This window comes from Pleuronectes platessa, chromosome 8 (genome assembly GCF_947347685.1).
Source record: "Pleuronectes platessa chromosome 8, fPlePla1.1, whole genome shotgun sequence".
Taxonomy (NCBI): domain Eukaryota; kingdom Metazoa; phylum Chordata; class Actinopteri; order Pleuronectiformes; family Pleuronectidae; genus Pleuronectes; species Pleuronectes platessa.
In genome coordinates this window covers 14,801,907-14,825,900 of record NC_070633.1, presented here as the reverse complement: position 1 = coordinate 14,825,900, position 23,994 = coordinate 14,801,907, and the positions used below count along the sequence as shown (strand labels likewise).

Sequence of the window (23,994 nt, the reverse complement as noted above, 5' to 3'; positions counted from 1 at the left end):
GAGACGATGGTGAAGAACTAAGGGAGCTAAAAAAAAAGGTTTCTGTGTTGTATGTCAGCCTAGCAGGAGAATGCAAACATAAAAAGAGTAAGACTGGTGATGATTTGGAAATAATTTACAGTGTTTGTCTGTGTGATGGAGCTCCACTGTTGTTAGAAAACTATAAAAGTTTCATTCACGTTATGCAGGAAACACTAATGAATAACCATGATCCGTTACTAGTGACTGGCTAACTGGCTAGTCCCGGACGTTACAGCAGAGACGGCAAAGCCACAGGTTAAGCAGATATGACAGAACTAAAAGGAGACAAAATGAAACCCCCAATTACCTTGAACAAAATCGTGGATTTCTCTGGGTTTGAACATTGCTGGAAACATTTTGGATCATATTAGTAAACGTGATCTGGTTCTTTTTAGACAACATAATTAAGAATGGTTTCACATTACATCTTTAAGTTGCTAACAGCTTCACTGCCCAAGTGTAATAGGAAATGATTTAGCCTTTTTATAAAAAGGGACAGTAAATATGTATTTGTGTTCTATATATTGAGACCAGTTACCTGAGAGGTGTGTGTGCGTGTATTTGCATTTCTATGTGTGCAATGGATCCCTGGTATTTGAGGGGAAGAAGAATCAATGATTGCTCAGCTTGAGCAATATGAGGCCAGTGGCCTGAGTCACAGCAGTGAGCGGCTGATGTATCAGAGGATCTGGGGTTTTAAAGCTTGTGTCTGTTAAAAATGCATCAAGTTTATTAAGGGAAGTGAGAGTTCTCTGGGCTCATTAGTGTGAATAAAATAGCATGCTCTGGCATGCAGTGATTCCAGTGTTAAAACCGTTGCCAGTTAATCCATATGAGATACTGCTTGGTGATCAAAACTGGAGCTGTGTGCGTGTGTGTGTGTGTGCGTGCTAGTGTGTGTTTGTGTGTGTGTGTGTGTGTGTGTGTGCTGCCTGAGCGAGAAGGAGAAGAAAAAAAGAAAGTATGAGTGATGGTGAGAGAGATAAAAAAGACATGGAGGAAAACAGAAGAGGATGAGACTGTGCAAAGAAACAGGAGGAGGAATGAAGAGAGGAGTAGCGAGAGGTGGTTCTGACCCGCACTGTTTTTATGCTGCTTAACGCTGCTGGCAATAGTGTGATCAAACCCGGCAAGACTCAGCCCTACACCACATCCCAGCCCCATAATCCTTTTCTCTTGGGACCCAGATAAAACACGCGGAGGACCTCATCTTTCTCTCTCATGTTCCTCCACGCTCCCTCCCTCCCCTGACTCGAGAACACCGGATCACGTACAATTACAAACTCCATGTGAAATGAGCTCTTTGTAGCGCACAAACATGGAGGCAGTTTCGGGAGAACGCGGCACACAACAGCCACAATCAGCACAGCCCTGAAACGCTGGACCTAATCAGGCTCCTCCATGCCTTGGGAAGCTGTTGCAGCTAGAGTTGAATTAATTAGGCGGGATGTTATCAGTCAGTGAGCCATTAGTGATGTTCCTCTTCTTGATGCGTATCTCTTGATATCTCATCAGCCTTTCTCAGCATTTTACATGCAGCCTTATCTACCTTCCCTGTACCTCGCCGCCACTGGACCGGCAGACTGTTTTCAGACCAGACTCCAGGGCTGAGTGTGTATGTGGGATCTGTTTGAGTTTTTACGTTCATGTGTGGGTGGAGGGCTGGTTGTCAGGGACAACGGTACTTACAGCTTTCGATCTCCAGGGTGCAGTTCTGCTCGTCCAGAGGGTAGCGACGCAGGTCCATCATGCAGGCTGCAGTGGTGGTGATCCTGCAGACGCAGAGTGGGGTGAGACAATACAGGGTTAATCATCAGAGAGCCAGAAAAAGGCCCCTAAGAACTGTCCCGTTTGTTTTATTCGACCTTCACTCAACAGCGCAATACACACATCAAAGCAGGATATTAAAGACCAAACATGAAACTCTAAAAAGAACTGGGTTAAATAGAAAAACCTCATCTCATCAAATGCCATTTTTCAGAGTAGACGTTTTTAATCTAAGAAAAGTAAATAAAATGATGGACCTGCAGCTCCATCTGCCCGTTTAACATGTATTTCTTGTTTTAAGGATCTCAAAAGAGACGTCCTGCTGATCCCTGCTTTTCCTTAAAACTCAACCTCTTTAATGCCCCCCCCCCGAAAAAAACACACACACACACACACACACACACACAGAGTTTTATCCCTTTTAAACCCCTTCTTTTACCCTGTTATTTAAATGTTTGATGTTTGTTTATATTGTGCTCTGCTCACAAGTAGAAAGGACATTCTGACCTCATTAGCTTTTTCAAATAAAGGGTTATAGAATAGAAAATAATATGAATTTTCCTAACCAGCTGTTTTTGTAGTTTACAAGCAAAATATTTTCTTCTCCATCAAAACATTTAAATTGCGATATGAAATCTGCCTTTTGTTATTAATTTGCTGCATTTTAATCCCAGGTCCTTCCCATAGTCCAGAGTACGTTTTGAGTCCAAATGGAAAAATTAAATAATGACTATGACAAATAATAAGTACCTAATATGTATGTTTATAGTATAATTTTCACTTCTTTAAGTAGATAGAGTAAGAGCACGGTTTAAAAAGCCACCGAGTGTTACACACACGACAAGTTGGCCAGAGCTGAGACAGACTGGCACTCGGCCATGCCAAACCCCCGAGGCCATCTGAGAGAGACGGGAACTAAATCTATAACATCCAAGACTGGTAAGACAAACCTACTTACACACACACACAGACGCACACACTCTCTCACACACACACACACACACACACACACACACACACACACACACACACACACACACACACACACACACACACACACACACACACACACTCTGATTGATATAAAATATGATAGCATCATGCAACCATTAACAATAACAGCAGCCTGTGGGGAAAAAAAATCCAGGTTGAAGTATTTGTCGTGACCTTGGGTTTTGTCTTGTCTTGTTATTATCAATTCATCAGTTTACTGGTCAGTGAGCAATCTGACCTCGACCAACCAATGGAAGTAGCAGTAAATTGATGACACCAAATAAAAAAATTTGAAGAATTAACAGGATACTTTTTACATATTTTGATTCCTAAAAGTCTTTATAAGGATTCTGCTTTGGTTTCAGTTCAACTTGTTTCTATCAACAATCGACATGTAAAACAATTGTGCCTTTATTGTGAAAATCGCTGTTTTGTAAGATGATACTCAGTAACAACCACTTGGTGTTAATGGGAACAGTTTGGGCTTTCAGTGCTGTGATATTATTGGAATACTCACACAGTACTAATCCATAATGATATAATCTATTTTCTGGAAACATCAAATGCGAACGTTTAAATAGAAAAACCAGACTGTCAGTTTTTGGTTAATCTAGAAAAGTAAATAGCCTACTTTACAAATCAAGGTACCTTATCCTTGTTTAAAAAAATATGTATACATCATCAATATTGTATGTTATTATTTAACATAATCACCTATTCATTGTGTTAAATAATAATGGGATATTGAAGGGGTTGCTGCAATTGCTTGAAAAATAAAATAAGCCAACACTGTAAAGACTACTGTATATTGTAATATATATATATATGTGCGTGTGTGGATGTGTTGCTGTGTGTTTGTGGCGGTCCAAAAATATTATATATATAAATATTGGGCCTGTGTTCATTTTAGAAATTATTCAAACGCCTTCTAAACTTATATAAATAAGAATAAAGTGTTCATTGAGCGGTAAAAACTAAATCACAATACCGTTCCTCTCGTAGCTTCAGCTCATCCTGAAGAGTGCTTTGTCTTTAATAATTGAGAGCAAAGTTTATTTGAAATCCTTCTACATAAGACTTGCAGTTCCCCTGGGCCCAGCCTGGCAAGTTGGGGATTTCATTTGTAGATGTAGAGATGCACAGTCTCTCTCTCTCTCTCTCTCTCTCTCTCTCTCTCTCTCTCTCTCTCTCTCTCTGCCTCTCCTTTTTCTTGTTCTCTGGGCTCTTATGTAAGAGCCAGTTAGCAGGGCCACGGTGCACTGGGGGATTAACACAGGAGTCTAATTTCTGTCCTAGTTTACCTCTTCTATGGCCCCAACTTACTGGGGATGTTGCGCTCACCCAGAAAGTCACTCATCACTCACCGTCATCACCACCACTAAATCATAGAGGTGGCAGAGGAAGCGCAGGGGAAAAGTGGAAATGAGGCCAAAATGGCAGGGGTAAAAATAACAGCCTATTTATAGCCCACCTACATCGTCAGCAGAAGTCTCCAAGCTTTTTTGTCTGAAACTCCGCATCACTGATCAAGAGCAGCTACACTGCATCCGCCGGCCTGCCTAATGTGTCCAATTCCCACGCATAACAACAAATAAACAGCTAGTGAGCAGAAAGGAGGAGAGATGGGTGAAGAATTGTCTGCATGATTCCCTCCCTGTCTTCACCTCTCCTCCTCCTCCTCCTCCTCCTCATCGTCATCTTCGCTGCAGCTAAATTCTGCCGTGGACCTCTGCAGCAGCAGCAGCAGCAGCAGCAGCAGCAGCAGCAGCAGCAGCAGCCACATTAGAAGCAGTGATCATGAAGCACAGGTCCCCCTCTCTCATCCCAACCTGCCGGAGGAGAGGCCCGCTCTGGCAGATCAGGCAGATTCAAACACGCTACATTTGCTCTGTGCCGGAGCTAATAGGACACAGAGTTCCCAAAAAAATGGCTGTTTTGTGTTTTTTTCTCTCAATCTCCCCGTGCGTGTTCCCTCACAGTTCAGGTCAGGCAGTGTGTGTGTGTGTGTGTGTGTGGATCCCCCCTAAGGGCAGCCTATGCACCTTTATTCCGAATGACCTTGTTTACGGACAAAACCCAACCACCATGAGTTCCCAGACAGAATCTCATTTCCAGGGAGCTTCTCTGCAGAGACCCGAATTTTTTTTTTGCAAGCAGGTTAAAAACCTGTGCAGCCTTTAATTAAACTCACAAATTAGCACCTCGACATTGTCGGGAAGATAGAAGTTATATTAAGATGGAGAAGCTCCCTCCATTTTGGATAGAGAGGCCGTGTTGAGCTGAGGAAACATGGCACGTAGGACTGTCTCTCTCTCTGCTCAGGCACTGTTGCCAAATTTGAAAAAAAATAAAATGACTGCAATGGTTCAACAAAGAGGCTCCTGTGTAGCCTCCAAATTAGAGAGGTTCGTTCATTCCAGCATGCAGGTGCACATTCAAACAACACACAACACACAAAGCGTCCTGCCTGATCAGGCTTTGAGAGGAAGATGGATAACATTGTAGGTGAAGCCAAAGCACGTATTGATGGTATTGACAGAAATAAGGGGGCTTATTTAAATCCCTCTCTCCCTCCGCTCAGCAGCTTTCTCCTCCTGGCCATGCGATGTCATCTATTGAGCTGCATAGTGGAACACTCCTCGCCCTGACAAAGGAGGACGTCAGTCTCCGAAGCAGAAGGATGTGTCCTCTCACGAAAGGAGCCACAATACTCAAAGAGAGAGGAGGGGGCAGAAGAGAGAGAGAGTGAGAGAGAGAGGGGAGGGACAAGGGAGAATCCTAATAATTTCTCCATTTTGAATGAAGTCTGACCTTCACGTCTCTTTCTTTTCTTTCTGGTTCTCCCTCTTCCCTCAGTCCCTCTCTTTGAATTTTGAGCGACATGCATCAGGAGTCATGCACTGAATGTCTCCCTCTCTCTCTTTCTTCCGGCATAAAATGAAAAGCTAAGTGGGGTTTGTGTGTTTTCCTGTTGTGTGTGAGTGTGTATGTGAGTGTGTGTGTGTGTGTGTGTGTGTGTGTGTTAGTGTGTGTGTGTTACTGCAGCCCGGGTGGTATGTGTGTTATTGGCTGAGCCTTTTCAGGGGCTGGGTAATTAGATCAGACTGCCTCTCCCCGAGAGTCAGACCGAGCTCTAAAGTGACAGTTGGGAGCACTGTTGTAATTTTCTGCTCCTCCTGATAATTGAGGACCGTGGATTTTGGCAGGACCGGGATGCACTGAATACCCAGGGAATAAGGAGTAAACAACACCCTCACCCTTCCTCCTCCACGTGCACCCCAAAAATAACACTCGCCCACTTGCAAACACCCACCCACAGACCCAGATCCTACACAGACTCACAAACACACACACACACGTTTCTCGCAAACTAAACAACGCTCTTATCTATTGGTGGTCTCCGGGTACAGTGTTAGCTGTTTTTAGTTAGTTCAATACATATCCACTTTCACCTCCGAGGCCAATAATATGTTTACTTTCACCACGTATTATGCGACAATTTAGCGAGACAACAACGCACCTTATGGTTCCGCATTTACACAAGTATTTAAGGTTCAAAAGAAGGCCAACAACCCTTGAAACAATGCAGAAGACTTAATTCTAAAATAGTTTTATCATGTCATTAAAAACATAGGACTAAAAGGGAATGTATATCGTTAAAAGGCAAGACATAAGTCCGGTTTTGGGAGAACAGTGTGTCTTGGTTTGCGATTCACAGTGTAGTCCAACATATCCTGACTTTAGCCCCCCCCCCCCCCCCCTCAGTCACTATGATGTCATCAGGGTCATTTTGAGAGGTCAAGATCCTCCAGACACAGAACACAATTATATGACTGAAACTGTTTTATGATGACCAGTAAACTAACTCTGACATAAAGTTAGCATGGTGCTGCTTTAATGTTTGTCTCCGTGAAAAATATACTTTTTTTTATGCTTTCACTACTTTTCGCATGTAGATTTTGTATTTTAAACTCAACAGCACCTTGTGCAGATCCAACATGTAAAACATATGATTAACAATAAGATAAAATAGAAATCTGGATTATCCACTCGGCTACAAACATAATAAATGTCAATAACGTAATTAGTTCTGTTCCAGCTCAAGCTACATTTTTTATACATTTTACATATAATAGGAATGTCACTAAATCAGTGACTAGGATGTTACTAAGAGAGCTCATACCTTCACTTACACCAAACAGTCACCTCATGAAACCACATTAAATTCCTTCGATCCGGATTTTTACTTGGATCTGCAACCAAATTTCACACACTCAATATCAGTCTCCTTAATGTGCTGCATATTCCCATTAAGATTAATTTATAATTCTCTGAAATGTTGAATTATTTCACAATGTTTAAAAAGGTGAAAAACAATTCCTGGATCTGCACCAAAACTCTATTGGTTCCTCCCTGACCCATATCACATTCTTCCACCAATTTTGTGGAAATCCATCCTGTAGTTTTTGTGTAATACCGCTAACTAACAAACAGGCACTCAGGATGGGTCTCTGAAAGGACATGTGTGTTCACACACATCTTGTCGTCCTGTTGAAGACGCTGTGTCTCTTCTCACTTAGCCATCTCCTCCACTTCCACTAAAGCCCTGCTGTTGCAACCAGCCGGCCCGTCTCTACACGTATGTGTCAGCGTGCTCACATTGCACAGGCATCTGGCCGGGCTGACTCTGACAGCAGCTTGTGTCTGGACTTGCTAGCATCAAATAAAACCTGGACCAAACCCACGAACCAAATAATGGAGGAGCCGGCAGGCACCGGCACAGACAAGGACAACGTATCGGAGGTAACAACCTCATCTCTCTGCTGCACACACACCCTCAAATTTCACAACAACCCTACTGCCCTCATTGCTTTTTGGGTGTGTGTGTGTTGGGCTTGAGTCAGAGCATTATAAATGACATTTTGTAAGTGTTGAAACAAAATGTAGTGATGAATAATCTGGTGCAGTGCAGATACTTAAATTTTTTAAGCAGTCTTTGCGCAAGACGGACATTTCAGTCTAGAGAGAGAATGAGTGAATGCTGCAACATCTTGAATTAGCAACAATAATCTCATCTTTTAAATACGGACACTAATCTGAGATCATTAGCGTGTGAATTCACACACACACACACACACACACACACACACACACACACACTATGAAACAGACAGACACCCACACACTCAAAGAGGAGGCGACAGATCAGAGGAGGCAGCAGTACAGTGATGGACGGGCTGTGCTAGCCTGTGCAGTCAAATACGCCACATCAGTGCAAATACAGATTCAGTGTTTGTATTGAACTGCTACATTATTGATTATAAGATATCAATTATGGATGACAGTCTCCTCAGAGGCATCACAGTCCAACAGCACAAAGAGATGTCTTGTAGACGGGCTGAACCATCCTGCAGAATCACACTCAGCTTGACTGTTGGTACCACACTGCTCCATTATTGATCAGAGCCATTCAATAATTGACACAGATGGTCATAAGGGGACGTGGAAGACTTAAATATGAAGGTAAAGACCTCCTATATACAGCTGGTAAAGAAAAACAGGCTTTGTTGCGTGAACCAAAGTCATTTCTGAAAATGGAAACATTGTGGAAAGGCAAAAAAGAAACCATGCTGATTTCTGACTATTAACTGTCAGAAGTCTTGTCTGTTTCTCAGCTAGAACCAAAGATTGCTGGTATTTTTTGTTCCATTTGTCTATAATAAGCATAAGATGCTAAGTTCTGGAAATACTTAGCATATACATTCATATCCTAGATGCATCTAGATCCAAGACCAAGCATTAACTAGTGCTTCTATCCTGGATCTGAGAACTCACTAAAGCACGGAACACAGACTACATCCATAATTATACATTTTCCTTTTAAAGGACAAGAATGCAGATTTTAGTCGCATATAGCAAAAGGAGTGAGCTCCTCAATTCTCTCTTTACACGTTAGTAGGATAAAATATACATTGACAAGTAAAACGGCCTCTATCTTGAGCCAGACTTGTATTTGTGTGCGCTGGGCTGCTGTAGAAACACGGCAGGTTCTAGGGCTGCCTCTAGATCCCTCTTCATCCAACACACAGGTTTGATGGGCTTGGAAACCATGTATGTATGAGTGTGGACACCAGGCATGAACGTATGAAGAGATGCATTTTAAAACTACAGTTAATCAGTGTGGATGAAGCCTGAAAAGCTCCTCCCGCCCCTCGCTCTCCCTGCTCAGTTACGCCCCACCCAGCCTCCTCCTTCATCCTCATCATGCACGCTGTCTCAGCTAACACCGGGATCGGGAACTCGCTCCCCTTCGTCCAGCAGCTAATATTAGCTTGAAATCTCGCTGCTAGAAGAGTGACACACAAGCGTGTGTGACAGCCGTGAACTGCCATCCCTGATTTTGGCCTTCTCTGGTTGGTTAGACAGACGGAGCCCCGTTAAAAACTGGAGGAGGAAACGTCTCTGTCTTCAATAAGTCTGCAAAGTCTTTGAGAACACCTCTATATTTTAAGATCTGTTTTAGACTGTATATACATTTATGTATATATTGCATTACACTTAAGCTGCATTGTTAATGTATTCCCCTGTTTAACATTTTAATTCAATTATACAATTTTGATTTGCTTATACTCTTTTTAAATCCTATATTTATGAGTGTTGCATTATAAAGCCTTGTGCCTTATCTTGTCACGATGCCTTTCTTATCCACAATGTACATTTTCATGTTGTTTAAAGTTGCTTCACAAAGAAACCCACTCTGCCTTGTCCTGTTATTCTTCTTTTTAACCTGTCAATCATCTCATAAATCTTCCACCTTCCAAAACCTTTGGCTGTAAAACCCTGAGATAAACTACTTTATTTTCAGATGCACCCTTTATCTTTAATTGTCCTTTCTTGAAATTCCGTCTCTTAACTGTTTTTCAGTTTTTCAAGCCAACACTTAACTTCATTTTAAGTCAATCTGACTACACGTTTCCCATTGGGATCATTTTAGCAATGTCAGTTTAGTTCCCATATCTTAAATGCTCCTTCTCCAATGCAGCAGCTACCAAAGTGCAGAAGAACAACATAATCTTTTAGTTAAAGGACACTGTGTCAGTAAAATTAAGAGCCCTGATTGTTCTTGTTCTAAAGTCCATTTAAAATAAAGCCTGGGTCAAATATGATGGATCAAGTGCAATCACATTACTTTATAATGCCATTTCGTTAATTATGACATCACAGGAAGAGCAGATGTAAAAGTCTTACCTGAGTCCGTAAAGCACCGTGCCGTCAGGGTGGAGACGGATCATCCTGTTCTTGACCGTTACCCCGTGGACAAAGGACTTCTTGTCGTTAAGGAAGTAGGTGTCGGGGACCCACAGCTGATCCGCCACTCTGTTATCCAGAGTCAGGTTGTAGGCGATCTCAGAGTAGGACAGACGCTTGTCCCGCCATGCTTGCTGGAAGTACATCGTCAAGGTGTAGTCCTGGAGGAAGGAGAAGGGGAAAACATTTAGTGAAGATCACAGTGAAGGCAACGAGAAACTAAGAATCAGCTTTGTCCTGCCGATACTTCCAGAGTTTTGTGATGTCATGATTCCCCATGTTTGCATTATGCATGGCCGGTTGCCAGCCTCCTACTACGCTAACATATCCAGCTGAAGAAAGAGCAGAGGCTATTGTTTCGTACACATGTCGGGAGCGCTTGACCAATCACAACAGAGTGGCCCAGCTAGCAAATCAGAGCAGAAGTCAGAAGCTAAAACCAGACAGATGCTGAAAAGAGGAGCTGCAGCCATGGACACTCAGAGGAAAGTGATGTGTTTTCTAAGCATGTAAACTGTTTCAAGTAATAACCCCAAATCATATTATGAAGCTGAATATTTCTCCTTTAATTAAACACTTTCTGACGTCGTGTAATTCCACATTAATATCATGACTCAATGGCTGTGTAATGGCAAGCTCTACAGACTCAGCATAGTGAGAAGGTCAGCCAAAAGGTTACATGTGGTCTAAAAGGCCACGGCCTGCGTTAGGGCCCTTGATGGCCGGGGTTGGGGGGTTAATATTCAACTATCCTCACTTTATTTTAAGACCATAACCAGAGGGGAGCTTTCTCAGCTGGCTGACTATTGTCTCCAACAAAAAAAATATCCGCTTCCACTGGAGCGGGTGAAACCACTTTCTGCTTTATAGAGACAATGCAGCCTCAAATGAAATGCAAAGAGCCAGTGGATCTCTGCAGCTGGGGCTTCCTCCATCTCTCTTTCTGACTCGGTTTGGCTTCTTATTCCACACAATGAGCGACGCAACTGCTGAGAATGAGGAGAGAGTTTTCCAGATTAAACCTCTGTGAAAATAAAAGCTGCATTTATACTGAACAGTTTGCTTTTTTTTTACATGCTCAGTGATGTCGCTGCAAACTCCACCACCATAACTGTGTCTCTCTCTCTCGCGCTCTCTCTTTCTCTCTCTCTCTCTCTCTCTCTGTAACGTTCTGTCTCTTTTCTCTGGTTCTCACTCCTAAAGAAAAAAAAAAAGACTAACACCCACACAGCCACAGTAAAGCACAGCCCAGCAGTTGGATCTGCTCTGTTACAGTGTATTGCAGTGTAATCAATGAGTGGGAAAACAAATTAAAAAATACGGTCCATGAAACAAGGCCCTTGAGCTTTTACTCAAAACAGCCATCCTCTGTACTTATCATCGTGCTTCTATGTTTCCAAGCCCATGTCTTCTTCTTCTTTTTTTTAATCACCACACATTGGCGTGACACTGCGAAGCAATTGCCACTCTCATTCTTCGGGTCTTATCATTCATTGCATGCAGTGTGCACAGTTCGAAGCACTGGGCAAAAAGGGCATCTAAAAATACATGAGCTGCTGCCATGTTGATTTTTTTTCAGGAGTGAGGAGTCAAGCGAGGACGATCGCATCATCATCCTGTTTTACAAGAGTTCCCGCTGAACCTCGCACTCGCTCCCTCTCTGTCTCATTATCAGCCTGTCGATCGGATATCTCTATCACCTTTGGGATCGTTAGCCGCTGCCTGCAGGCTCGGTGCACAAAACCCACTGAGGCAGCAGCATCTCCTGCAGTACGTCCCCATCTTTAGCAGCGTCCTTCGCCATGTTGATGGTTGATGAAGGAGCAGAGAAACAGTCTGAGGGGAGGATAGCGTCACTCTCTCTCTGATTAACTGATGTGAGATTGATCCCTGTGGGCAGGGGCCAAAGGCTTAGGCCATCTAGTTGGTTGTTTAGAGCGCCACCTTCTGGTGGACTCTGTTTACCCCTCCCAAAAAAAATCCAACATAATGTTTAATCCACAATATTTGCTGTGTGCTTTTCTTAATTTTCTTCCTGGAGGGACCAAATAAGAAAGAAAGAAACTTGTCTGTGCAGCCCTCTTCAGTTACGTAACTTGACAGCAGCTCTGACAGCGGTAGCAGGAAGAGACTCAAGTTTATACTATAAAATACTATGGTTAAGCCTAACCCATACAATCACTGCAGGAGACGCCAGCCGTACATGAAACAAGACTCGAGAATTCCCTTAATGAAATAAATGAGGCCAACTTTAAAGATTTTTGGACCTCATTCCAGATGAAGGGTGCCTTATAACAGAAAGCTGTCTTCCCCAAGTTAGTGTTAACACGAGGCAGATATAATGAAAGCCAGCTCTGGAAGCGGGTATTGAGGTTATTACAATTCCAGCTGATGAGAGAGGAGAGATATAATGGCAGTAGCCCAATGATTGTTTTGTAAATATAGATCTTCCAATGACCACTTTTTTTTTTTAGACAGCGCTGGCCAGCCAACTTTGTTATAAAGTGTACAAAGTTGATAAAACGCAGAGCAGAATGGTATACAGCATCCAGGGATTTCAGTGTGGATTGGGATGTATTCCCATAAATAACATCACCATAATCTAAAACTGATATAAAAACTGACTCAATAATGCGTTTTCTGGCAAGGAAAGTGAAACAACACCTATTTCTGTAGAGAAAGCCCAATTTTATTCTTAGCTTTTTTACGAGTTGATTCACATGTGTGTTAAAATCAATCTTTCCAGAGCGGTACCATTTCTAGAGTTACATACTGTACAACCACAGTTATTTTGAGTTTTTACTGTGTATTATTTCGTATTACTGTGTGTTACTGTGTGTTACTGTGTATTACTGTGTGTTACTGTGTGTTACTGTTTATTACTGTGTGTTACTGTGCGTCACTCACTGTACCTTTGATGCCATTGATCTAATGTTTAAAAGACCACATTTAAAGGTCATAGTTTCCTATGATGTTTCAGAGGTGGTGTTAATTTGTAGTATATTATTGTGTGGAGTCCTCCCTCTGTTATTGTTTAATTTAAATAATTTAATCGGACGGTGGACAGACACGATCTCCATGGAGTTGTGTGACGGATCAAGAGGGAGCGCAGAGAAGTGTAGCTCTGCTTCTGGGATGGACGCTGTCTCTCCTAACAAGACCAGGTTTTCTCCAAAAAGTTTGCAGATTACCTATAAAGCCCCCACCATTTACAGGACACCACCTCGACTGTCAGCGGTTAAAAGACAACAAGCGGCTAAGCATCACCTGTTGTGTTAGGGAGAGGAGACTTAACATTAACTTTAGTGACCTCCGACACGTGAAGCCGGGAGTCGTTGCTGCCGACGTGAATTCTGATTTTAGTGTATTTACGTTTAGTTTTAGCCAGCGGCTTCAGTTTGGATTCGATGTCGCCGGCTCTGGCCCCTGGGATGCAGCTGACTATGGTCGCTGGTGTCGCTAACCTCACGTTTCTCAGAACCGAGTCGCCAATAACCAGAGTTTGCTTCTCAACGGGTGCGTCGCTGAGTGGAGAGAGATCTATTTGAAACGTGAGCTGGTGGCTCTTTAATCGTGGGCTTTTTAAGGGTGGCACTATGCCCCCTCCAGACTGTCACCCAGCTGCCCTGGGCTCCCGGCTGCACGGGACAAGTCGGGGGACTGCTAGTTGAGGCTACGCTAGGTGGCTCCGCGGCGGCTAGCGCGAGCTGGCTAACTACAACTAACATATGTTTTAAGCTGCGGAACCGAGCTTCTAAGTCATTTAGCCTCGCCTCCATCGCTACCAACACACTGCATTTAGTACATGTACCACTACTGTTAAGGGAGGCAGAGGAATAAGTAAACATGAGGCACTCGGAGCAAGAGAGTGCAGCGGGGCAAGAGGGAGAGAGAGAAGACATCGCTGCTATATTAGCCTGTTGTCAACAGAACACAATCAATAAGCACCGAGGAGTAGGGGTTGGTGTGTGTGGGTGTTTAACTATAGACCGGCCGTAGTAACAGAGAGAAACAGCTGTGTTTAGCAGAGGAGCTAGTTCAGAGAGCGACCACCACCAACGGTATGAAAACAGGAAATGACGAAATGACGTAGCACGCTCACTGTAATGACGTATAACTGCGCATCACTGTGTTACTGGATGTGGCAGCGAGTTACTGTGTATTACTGTGAGTTACTTTGCGTTACTGTTTGTTACTGTTTATTACTGCGTGTTACTGTGCGTCACTGTGTTACTGGATGTTACAGCGAGTTACTGTGTATTACTGTGTGTTACTTTGTGTAGGAGCCAAATTAACCTTTATGTTATCTTTCTTAACCTATGTGTTACTGTGTATTACTGTATGTTACTTTGCGTTACTGTTTGTTACTGTGTATAAGGGTTAATACACTATGTGTTACTACACAAAGTGACGCAAAGTAACACACAGTGTTACTGTGCGTCACTATGTGTTACTACACAAAGTGACGCACAGTAACACACAGTGTTACTTTGCATTACTGTGTATAACTGTGTGTTGCTTTGCGTTACTGTTTGTTACTGTGTATTACTCTGTGTAGTAACACATAGTGACGCACAGTAACACACAATGTATCTTTGCATTAATGTGTATTACTGTGTGTTACTTACCTTTACTGTTTGTTTCTGTGTGTTGCTTTGCGTTACTGTTTGTTACTGTGTTCAACTATGTTCTACTTATTGTGTGTTACTGCGCGTCACTATTTGTTACTGCATGTCACTGTGTGTTACTGTTTGTTACTGTGTATTACTGTGTGTCACTGTGTATTACTGTGTGTTACTGTGTGTTACTGTGTATTACTCTGTGTTCCTTTGCGTTACTGTTTATTACTGTGTGTTACTGTGTGTTACTGTGTCACTGTGTGTTCCTCTGCGTCACTTTGTGTAGTAACACATAGTGACGCACAGTAACACACAATGTATCTTTGCATTAATGTGTATTACTGTTTGTTTCTGTGTGTCAATGTGAGTTACTGTGTATTACTTTGTGTTACTTAGCTTTACTGTTTGTTTCTGTGTGTTGCTTTGCGTTACTGTGTATTACTTTGTGTTACTTAGCTTTACTGTTTGTTTCTGTGTGTTGCTTTGCGTTACTGTTTGTTACTCTGTTCAACTATGTTCTACTTATTGTGTGTTACTGCGCGTCACTATGTGTTACTGCATGTTACTGTGTGTCACTGTGTGTTCCTGTGCGTCACTTTGTTTAGTAACACATAGTGACGCACAGTAACACACAATGTTACTTTGCATTAATGTGTATTACTGTTTGTTTCTGTGTGTCACTGTGAGTTACTGTGTATTACTTTGTGTTACTTAGCTTTACTGTTTGTTTTTGTGTGTTGCTTTGCGTTACTGTTTGTTACTCTGTTCAACTATGTTCTACTTATTGTGTGTTACTGCGCGTCACTATGTGTTACTGCATGTTACTGTGTGTCACTGTGTGTTCCTGTGCGTCACTTTGTGTAGTAACACATAGTGAAGCACAGTAACACACAATGTTACTTTGCATTACTGTGTATTACTGTTTGTTTCTGTGTGTCACTGTGAGTTACTGTGTATTACTTTGTGTTACTTAGCTTTACTGTTTGTTTCTGTGTGTTGCTTTGCGTTACTGTTTGTTACTCTGTTCAACTATGTTCTACTTATTGTGTGTTACTGCGCGTCACTATGTGTTACTGCATGTTACTGTGTGTCACTGTGTGTTCCTGTGCGTCACTTTGTGGAGTAACACATAGTGACGCACAGTAACACACAATGTTACTTTGCATTAATGTGTATTACTGTTTGTTTCTGTGTGTCACTGTGAGTTACTGTGTATTACTTTGTGTTACTTAGCTTTACTGTTTGTTTTTGTGTGTTGCTTTGCGTTACTGTTTGTTACTCTGTTCAACTATGTTCTACTTATTGTGTGTTACTGCGCGTCACTATGTGTTACTGCATGTTACTGTGTGTCACTGTGTGTTCCTGTGCGTCACTTTGTGGAGTAACACATAGTGACGCACAGTAACACACAATGTTACTTTGCATTACTGTGTATTACTGTTTGTTTCTGTGTGTCACTGTGAGTTACTGTGTATTACTTTGTGTTACTTAGCTTTACTGTTTGTTTCTGTGTGTTGCTTTTCGTTACTGTTTGTTACTCTGTTCAACTATGTTCTACTTATTGTGTGTTACTGCGCGTCACTATGTGTTACTGCATGTTACTGTGTGTCACTGTGTGTTCCTGTGCGTCACTTTGTTTGGTAACACATAGTGACGCACAGTAACACACAATGTTACTTTGCATTACTGTGTATTACTGTTTGTTTCTGTGTGTTGCTTTGCGTTACTGTTTGTTACTGTGTTCAACTATGTTCTACTTATTGTGTGTTACTGCGCGTCACTATTTGTTACTGCGTTTCACTGTGTGTTACTGTGTGTTACTGTTTGTTACTGTGTATTACTGTGTGTCACTGTGTATTACTGTGTGTTACTGTGTATTACTCTGTGTTCCTTTGCGTTACTGTTTATTACTGTGTGTTACTGTGTGTTACTGTGTCACTGTGTGTTCCTCTGCGTCACTTTGTGTAGTAACACATAGTGACGCACAGTAACACACAATGTATCTTTGCATTAATGTGTATTACTGTTTGTTTCTGTGTGCTGCTTTGCGTTACTGTGTATTACTTTGTGTTACTTAGCTTTACTGTTTGTTTCTGTGTGTTGCTTTGTGTTACTGTTTGTTACTCTGTTCAACTATGTTCTACTTATTGTGTGTTACTGCGCGTCACTATGTGTTACTGCATGTTACTATGTGTCACTTTGTGTAGTGACACATAGTGACGCACAGTAACACACAATGTTACTTTGCATTAATGTGTATTACTGTTTGTTTCTGTGTGTCACTGTGAGTTACTGTGTATTACTTTGTGTTACTTAGCTTTACTGTTTTTTTTCTGTGTTACTGCGCGTCACTATGTGTTACTGCATGTTACTGTGTGTCACTGTGTGTTCCTGTGCGTCACTTTGTGTAGTAACACATAGTGAAGCACAGTAACACACAATGTTGCTTTGCATTACTGTTTGTTACTGTGTATTACAGCGTCTTACTGTGTGTTACTGTGTATTACTCTGTGTTCCTTTGCGTTACTGTTTATTTATGTGTGTTACTGCGTGTTACTGTGTCACTGTGTGTTCCTCTGCGTCACTTTGTGTAGTAACACATAGTTACGCACAGTAACACACAATGTATCTTTGCATTAATGTGTATTACTGTGTGTTACTTAGCTTTACTGTTTGTTTCTGTGTGTTGCTTTGCGTTACTGTTTGTTACTCTGTTCAACTATGTTCTACTTATTGTGTGTTACTGCGCGTCACTATGTGTTACTGCATGTTACTGTGTGTCACTGTGTGTTCCTGTGCGTCACTTTGTTTAGTAACACATAGTGACGCACAGTAACACACAATGTTACTTTGCATTAATGTGTATTACTGTTTGTTTCTGTGTGTCACTGTGAGTTACTGTGTATTACTTTGTGTTACTTAGCTTTACTGTTTGTTTTTGTGTGTTGCTTTGCGTTACTGTTTGTTACTCTGTTCAACTATGTTCTACTTATTGTGTGTTACTGCGCGTCACTATGTGTTACTGCATGTTACTGTGTGTCACTGTGTGTTCCTGTGCGTCACTTTGTGTAGTAACACATAGTGAAGCACAGTAACACACAATGTTACTTTGCATTACTGTGTATTACTGTTTGTTTCTGTGTGTCACTGTGAGTTACTGTGTATTACTTTGTGTTACTTAGCTTTACTGTTTGTTTCTGTGTGTTGCTTTGCGTTACTGTTTGTTACTCTGTTCAACTATGTTCTACTTATTGTGTGTTACTGCGCGTCACTATGTGTTACTGCATGTTACTGTGTGTCACTGTGTGTTCCTGTGCGTCACTTTGTGTAGTAACACATAGTGAAGCACAGTAACACACAATGTTACTTTGCATTACTGTGTATTACTGTTTGTTTCTGTGTGTCACTGTGAGTTACTGTGTATTACTTTGTGTTACTTAGCTTTACTGTTTGTTTCTGTGTGTTGCTTTGCGTTACTGTTTGTTACTCTGTTCAACTATGTTCTACTTATTGTGTGTTACTGCGCGTCACTATGTGTTACTGCATGTTACTGTGTGTCACTGTGTGTTCCTGTGCGTCACTTTGTGGAGTAACACATAGTGACGCACAGTAACACACAATGTTACTTTGCATTACTGTGTATTACTGTTTGTTTCTGTGTGTCACTGTGAGTTACTGTGTATTACTTTGTGTTACTTAGCTTTACTGTTTGTTTCTGTGTGTTGCTTTTCGTTACTGTTTGTTACTCTGTTCAACTATGTTCTACTTATTGTGTGTTACTGTGCGTCACTATGTGTTACTGCATGTTACTGTGTGTCACTGTGTGTTCCTGTGCGTCACTTTGTATTACTGTGTGTCACTGTGTATTACTGTGTGTTACTGTGTATTACTCTGTGTTCCTTTGCGTTACTGTTTATTACTGTGTGTTACTGTGTGTTACTGTGTCACTGTGTGTTCCTCTGCGTCACTTTGTGTAGTAACACATAGTGACGCACAGTAACACACAATGTATCTTTGCATTAATGTGTATTACTGTTTGTTTCTGTGTGCTGCTTTGCGTTACTGTGTATTACTTTGTGTTACTTAGCTTTACTGTTTGTTTCTGTGTGTTGCTTTGTGTTACTGTTTGTTACTCTGTTCAACTATGTTCTACTTATTGTGTGTTACTGCGCGTCACTATGTGTTACTGCATGTTACTATGTGTCACTTTGTGTAGTGACAGATAGTGACGCACAGTAACACACAATGTTACTTTGCATTAATGTGTATTACTGTTTGTTTCTGTGTGTCACTGTGAGTTACTGTGTATTACTTTGTGTTACTTAGCTTTACTGTTTTTTTTCTGTGTGTTACTGCGCGTCACTATGTGTTACTGCATGTTACTGTGTGTCACTGTGTGTTCCTGTGCGTCACTTTGTGTAGTAACACATAGTGAAGCACAGTAACACACAATGTTGCTTTGCATTACTGTTTGTCACTGTGTATTACAGCGTCTTACTGTGTGTTACTGTGTATTACTCTGTGTTCCTTTGCGTTACTGTTTATTTATGTGTGTTACTGCGTGTTACTGTGTCACTGTGTGGTCCTCTGCGTCACTTTGTGTAGTAACACATAGTTACGCACAGTAACACACAATGTATCTTTGCATTAATGTGTATTACTGTGTGTTACTTAGCTTTACTGTTTGTTTCTGTGTGTTGCTTTGCATTACTGTTTGTTACTGTGTTCAACTATGTTCTACTTATTGTACTTATTGTGTGTTACTGCGCGTCACTATGTGTTACTGCATGTTACTGTGTGTCACTGTGTGTCACTGTGTGTTCCTGTGCGTCACTTTGTGTAGTAACACATAGTGAAGCACAGTAACACACAATGTTACTTTGCATTACTGTGTATTACTGTTTGTTTCTGTGTGTCACTGTGAGTTACTGTGTATTACTTTGTGTTACTTAGCTCTACTGTTTGTTTCTGTGTGTTGCTTTGCGTTACTGTTTGTTACTCTGTTCAACTATGTTCTACTTATTGTGTGTTACTGCGCGTCACTATGTGTTACTGCATGTTACTGTGTGTCACTGTGTGTTACTGTGCGTCACTTTGTGTAGTAACACATAGTGACGCACAGTAACACACAATGTTACTTTGCATTAATGTGTATTACTGTTTGTTTCTGTGTGTCACTGTGAGTTACTGTGTATTACTTTGTGTTACTTAGCTTTACTGTTTGTTTCTGTGTGTTGCTATGCGTTACTGTTTGTTACTCTGTTCAACTGTGTTCTACTTATTGTGTGTTACTGCGCGTCACTATGTGTTACTGCATGTTACTGTGTGTCACTGTGTGTTCCTGTGCGTCACTTTGTGTAGTAACACATAGTGACGCACAGTAACACACAATGTATCTTTGCATTAATGTGTATTACTGTTTGTTTCTGTGTGTCACTGTGAGTTACTGTGTATTACTTTGTGTTACTTAGCTTTACTGTTTGTTTCTGTGTGTTGCTTTGCGTTACTGTGTATTACTTTGTGTTACTTAGCTTTACTGTTTGTTTCTGTGTGTTGCTTTGCGTTACTGTTTGTTACTCTGTTCAACTATGTTCTACTTATTGTGTGTTACTGCGCGTCACTATGTGTTACTGCATGTTACTGTGTGTCACTTTGTGTAGTGACACATAGTGACGCACAGTAACACACAATGTTACTTTGCATTAATGTGTATTACTGTTTGTTTCTGTGTGTCACTGTGAGTTACTGTGTATTACTTTGTGTTACTTAGCTTTACTGTTTTTTTTCTGTGTGTTACTGCGCGTCACTATGTGTTACTGCATGTTACTGTGTGTCACTGTGTGTTCCTGTGCGTCACTTTGTGTAGTAGCACATAGTGAAGCACAGTAACACACAATGTTGCTTTGCGTTACTGTTTGTTACTGTGTGTCACTGTGAGTTACTGTGTATTACTTTGTGTTACTTAGCTTTACTGTTTTTTTTCTGTGTGTTACTGTGTCACTGTGTGTTCCTCTGCGTCACTTTGTGTAGTAACAAATAGTGACGCACAGTAACACACAATGTTGCTTTGCATTACTGTTTGTTACTGTGTATTACAGCGTCTTACTGTGTGTTACTGTGTATTACTCTGTGTTCCTTTGCGTTACTGTTTGTTTCTGTGTGTTACTGTTTGTTACTGTGTTCAACTATGTTCTACTTATTGTGTGTTACTGTGCGTCACTATGTGTTACTACACAAAGTGACGCACAGTAACACACAATGTTGCTCTGCGTTACTGTTTGTTACTGTGTATTACTCTGTGTTCCTTTGCGTTACTGTTTATTTATGTGTGTTACTGCGTGTTACTGTGTCACTGTGTGTTCCTCTGTGTCACTTTGTGTAGTAACACATAGTGAAGCACAGTAACACACAATGTTACTTTGCATTAATGTGTATTACTGTGTGTTACTTAGCTTTACTGTTTGTTTCTGTGTGTTACTGCGTGTTACTGTGTCACTGTGTGTTCCTCTGCGTCACTTTGTTTAGTAACACATAGTGACGCACAGTAAAACACAATGTTACTTTGCATTAATGTGTATTACTGTTTGTTTCTGTGTGTCACTGTGAGTTACTGTGTATTACTTTGTGTTACTTAGCTTTACTGTTTGTTTCTGTGTGTTGCTTTGCGTTACTGTTTGTTACTCTGTTCAACTGTGTTCTACTTATTGTGTGTTACTGCGCGTCACTATGTGTTACTGCATGTTACTGTGTGTCACTTTGTGTAGTGACACATAGTGACGCACAGTAACACACAATGTTACTTTGCATTAATGTGTATTACTGTTTGTTTCTGTGTGTCACTGTGAGTTACTGTGTATTACTTTGTGTTACTTAGCTTTACTGTTTTTTTTCTGTGTGTTACTGCGCGTCACTATGTGTTACTGCATGTTACTGTGTGTCACTGTGTGTTCCTGTGCGTCACTTTGTGTAGTAGCACATAGTGAAGCACAGTAACACACAATGTTGCTTTGCGTTACTGTTTGTTACTGTGTGTCACTGTGAGTTACTGTGTATTACTTTGTGTTACTTAGCTTTACTGTTTTTTTTCTGTGTGTTACTGTGTCACTGTGTGTTCCTCTGCGTCACTTTGTGTAGTAACAAATAGTGACGCACAGTAACACACAATGTTGCTTTGCATTACTGTTTGTTACTGTGTATTACAGCGTCTTACTGTGTGTTACTGTGTATTACTCTGTGTTCCTTTGCGTTACTGTTTGTTTCTGTGTGTTACTGTTTGTTACTGTGTTCAACTATGTTCTACTTATTGTGTGTTACTGTGCGTCACTATGTGTTACTACACAAAGTGACGCACAGTAACACACAATGTTGCTTTGCGTTACTGTTTGTTACTGTGTATTACTCTGTGTTCCTTTGCGTTACTGTTTATTTATGTGTGTTACTGCGTGTTACTGTGTCACTGTGTGTTCCTCTGTGTCACTTTGTGTAGTAACACATAGTGAAGCACAGTAACACACAATGTTACTTTGCATTAATGTGTATTACTGTGTGTTACTTAGCTTTACTGTTTGTTTCTGTGTGTTACTGCGTGTTACTGTGTCACTGTGTGTTCCTCTGCGTCACTTTGTTTAGTAACACATAGTGACGCACAGTAAAACACAATGTTACTTTGCATTAATGTGTATTACTGTTTGTTTCTGTGTGTCACTGTGAGTTACTGTGTATTACTTTGTGTTACTTAGCTTTACTGTTTGTTTCTGTGTGTTGCTTTGCGTTACTGTTTGTTACTCTGTTCAACTGTGTTCTACTTATTGTGTGTTACTGCGCGTCACTATGTGTTACTGCATGTTACTGTGTGTCACTGTGTGTTCCTGTGCGTCACTATGTGTTACTACACAAAGTGACGCACAGTAACACACAATGTTACTTTGCATTACTGTGTATTACTGTTTGTTTCTGTGTGTTGCTTTGTGTTACTGTTTGTTACTGTGTACTACAGCGTCTTACTGTGTGTTACTGTGTATTACTCTGTGTTCCTTTGCGTTACTGTTTATTTATGTGTGTTACTGCGTGTTACTGTGTCACTGTGTGTTCCTCTACGTCACTTTGTGTAGTAACACATAGTGACGCACAGTAACACACAATGTATCTTTGCATTAATGTGTATTACTGTGTGTTGCTTTGCGTTACTGTTTGTTACGTTGTATAACTGTGTGTTACTTACCTTTACTGTTTGTTTCTGTGTGTTGCCTTGCGTTACTGTTTATTACTGTGTGTTACTGTGTGTTACTGTGTCACTGTGTGTTCCTCTGCGTCACTTTGTGTAGTAACACATAGTGACGCACAGTAACACACAATGTATCTTTGCATTAATGTGTATTACTGTTTGTTTCTGTGTGTCACTGTGAGTTACTGTGTATTACTTTGTGTTACTTAGCTTTACTGTTTGTTTCTGTGTGTTGCTTTGCGTTACTGTTTGTTACTGTGTATTACTGTGTATAACTCTGTGTTCCTTTGTGTTACTGTTTGTTTCTGTGTGTCACTGTGTGTTCCTGTGCGTCACTTTGTGTAGAAACACATAGTGAAGCACAGTAACACACAATGTTACTTTGCGTTACTGTTTGTTATTGTGTATTACAGTGTCTTACTGTGTGTTACTGTGTATTACTCTGTGTTCCTTTGCGTTACTGTTTATTACTGTGTGTTACTTTGTGTTACTGTTTGTTTCTGTGTGTCACTGTGAGTTACTGTGTATTACTTTGCGTTACTTAGCTTTACTGTTTGTTTCTGTGTGTTGCTTTGCGTTACTGTTTGTTACTCTGTTCAACTATGTTCTACTTATTGTGTGTTACTGCGCGTCACTATGTGTTACTGCATGTTACTGTGTGTCACTGTATGTTACTGTGTGTCACTGTGTGTTCCTGTGCGTCACTTTGTGTAGTAACACATAGTGAAGCACAGTAACACACAATGTTACTTTGCATTACTGTGTATTACTGTTTGTTTCTGTGTGTCACTGTGAGTTACTGTGTATTACTTTGTGTTACTTAGCTTTACTGTTTGTTTCTGTGTGTTGCTATGCGTTACTGTTTGTTACTCTGTTCAACTGTGTTCTACTTATTGTGTGTTACTGCGCGTCACTATGTGTTACTGCATGTTACTGTGTGTTCCTGTGCGTCACTTTGTGTAGTAACACATAGTGACGCACAGTAACACACAATGTATCTTTGCATTAATGTGTATTACTGTTTGTTTCTGTGTGTCACTGTGAGTTACTGTGTATTACTTT

At 41.0% G+C, this 23,994-nt stretch overlaps 1 protein-coding gene across 4 annotated transcripts in view; it reads right to left on the bottom strand.

The window, feature by feature from the left end:
* The window catches only part of gabrb2a (gamma-aminobutyric acid type A receptor subunit beta2a), a 49,159-nt gene that overhangs the window by 6,290 nt on the left and 18,875 nt on the right, over positions 1-23,994 (bottom strand). For all 4 annotated transcript variants that reach the window (XM_053428642.1, XM_053428640.1, XM_053428641.1 and 1 more), the window contains exons 4-5: positions 10,030-10,250; positions 1,711-1,793 (exon numbers count right to left, since the gene is read on the bottom strand). In XM_053428642.1, coding sequence (XP_053284617.1) covers positions 1,711-1,793; positions 10,030-10,250 — 304 coding nt within the window. The remainder of the gene's footprint in view (positions 1-1,710; positions 1,794-10,029; positions 10,251-23,994) is intronic.